Raw genomic sequence first — 2,500 nt, 5'->3', positions numbered from 1 at the left:
GAAACTCAACAAAAATGGTGTAATTTTCATTTGAACAACCTAGGGACATACTCATATCTTATTAAAATAGCCATCAGCATTTCATTTAACTTCTTCTTGGGGTCAGGATCTAATATAGCATCTGAAAAATTAAGTGCCTGACAAGCTTCAATAATGCATTCTCAATTGGCTCTGGATTTTAGCCAGACTGTTTTTCCAATGGTGGCATTAGGAATATACTGGTTGACAGATATGTCCATCTCAATGACACGGTGATCAGATACGCCTATATAGTCACAGACCTTGGACTTGATAATAGTTGGAACATCTGTGAATATGAGGTCTAAGCTATTACCAGAAATGTGGGTGGGTTCCTCAGTTAGCTGGACAAGTATTAAGTATACCTTAGTTTTACCAGACCACTGAGCTGATTAACAGTTCTCCTAGGGCTGGCCCGAAGGATTAGACATTTTACGTGGCTAAGAACCAATTGGTTACCCGCAGGCAGGGGCCAGCTTATTGTGGAATCCAAACCACATGATGGCAGTAATTTCTATCACCTGAAATAAATTCCTCTAACTCTTCATCAACCGGCTGGGGTGAACTCCGGCCCATCGGTGACAGTCTGAAATCAGCCGACTCAGCCAACGAAGGGCTAGTTAGCTGGACAAAATCGGAGGATACACAGAACTCAAGAGCAGATCGGCCATGTTGCTCTGTGGAATTTGACCTTAGCCACTCACTAGTCTCCACAAACAACGAATGAAGCTTTTGCATCCTGTGACTGAGGCATAGTAATCCTCTCCAAGAGACAGTCATACATAGAATCGTCGATATTTGGATTGTAGTAAACAGCAAATACCTATACATTGTAGAACTTACTGTAAATTTTAAAACAAAGAACTTCATGGCAACTACACTCCAGATTTTCCCAACGATAAATAGGTCGTCGGGACTCAGTGTATCCAGCCATACCTTGCGCATGTGGTATGTTACGACGATAAATAAAGTCAGGGCCATCAACCCCAGGATTAAAACTCAACCTTTGACTTGTTACTACTTACAAGAGTCTCAGATAAAAACATCAAATCATAGTTACGGGCAAAACTCTGGAGATCAAGAAAATTTGACCTTAAGCTACGAATATTTTAGTAAAGTACTCAGCAATTTTTCTTACTGTAATGAGTAACAGGCCCAGGGTTCAGCTCAGTTTCCCGAAAGAATTAAAATTAACAACATAAAATCAGTATCAAAACTAATAAATAGACTCATGCCAACAGTAGCATTGTGAAAATCAACAGAACGATAAACAAAAATGCCACCACCAACAACAGTATTTACATTATTTACAAAAATTCCATTGAAAGTATAAATAAACATGTCCATGTGTCATTGATAAAAATCGCCGGAAGCAACTGGTCGAAAAGATGAGGCCAGCGCGCCTTGTAAGGTAAATGAAATCCTCCAGGTTTGCCACAGCACGTGGGGAGGACAGTCAGGATGGATTTAGAAATAAAACGCTCAGTAGGAATAGATTAGGCAAAGACGAGGGCACTTTCCTGATAATCCACCAAGCAACTTTTACTTTCTCATCAGCCTGTCCTACACACTTTTCGAAAAAAACAGGAAAGTGAACGAAAAAGAGGATAAATGCCTGATTGTACCATCAGGCAAGGGAACTCAAACCCAAGACCATGGAAGGCCACGGTACAATGGCTATGGCACGTTCCAAGGTTGGAGAACAAAGTTTGAATTCAGAGTAACCTTCCCTTAGAAGGGTTGCCTGCCAAGGTTAAAGGGTCCTTTCTACCCATTGGTTTGATTTCGGAGTGAATGTTGCTAAGAAAAGCCACATTAACCCACTACCCACTACTAACATCACTAGAAACACATGCTCTTGTAATACAGTCATACCGTAGGATACAATGATAAACTTTTTACCTAACGAATTTTATTTCAGAAATGAAAAGCATATAACTGGTTCATTTTTCCTTCCAGTTTAATTGTTAGAAAGAGCTCATTGATCATTATGCTGTTAAGCGTTAAAGCGGACTCCCACGCAGAAATTTTAATAATTCTTGGTGGAATTTTGTGGTATAGTATTGACGGAGGTTAGCTTTATTTTTTTTTTTTACTTTTCTAATTTTTCAATATTATTCGTTGCTGAAATGAAGATTTGGAATAAAAGTTACTTTGGTCAGTATTATTATTATTATTATTATTATTATTATTATTATTATTATTATTATTATTATTATTATTATTATTATTATTATAATTTCGCAAGGTTTTTATTCGTTTTATGATTAAAAGTAAGTCATTGAAACATAGCAGTTACATGTTGGTCCCTTTTAGATATAAATTTTCTATTTTCATTATTATTTATTTATTTATTTGGTTATTTTATTTTCATTTAACATTCAAGTTGAAATGATGAAAATCCATAGCTTCTTGGTCCGTATCTTCACTCCCTCACCCACAAATTATCTTGGATGACCTGGCAGATATAAGGCAGTTTGGT

The 2,500-nt window shown here is 37.2% G+C and overlaps 1 protein-coding gene across 1 annotated transcript in view; it reads right to left on the bottom strand.

Moving 5' to 3' along the window:
- Positions 1-2,323: 2,323 nt before the first annotated feature.
- LOC136844236 (C-type lectin domain family 12 member B-like) overlaps positions 2,324-2,500 on the bottom strand; it is a 12,234-nt gene continuing 12,057 nt past the window's right edge. The window contains exon 7 of the mRNA XM_067113229.1: positions 2,324-2,500. This exon is cut by the window's right edge and continues 173 nt beyond it. Coding sequence (XP_066969330.1) covers positions 2,444-2,500 — 57 coding nt within the window. The 3' untranslated portion in view covers positions 2,324-2,443.

The sequence above is a fragment of the Macrobrachium rosenbergii genome, chromosome 12 (genome assembly GCF_040412425.1).
Source record: "Macrobrachium rosenbergii isolate ZJJX-2024 chromosome 12, ASM4041242v1, whole genome shotgun sequence".
Lineage (NCBI taxonomy): Eukaryota > Metazoa > Arthropoda > Malacostraca > Decapoda > Palaemonidae > Macrobrachium > Macrobrachium rosenbergii.
Note: the sequence above shows the minus strand (reverse complement) of the source record. Positions and strands in the feature narration are given on the sequence as shown.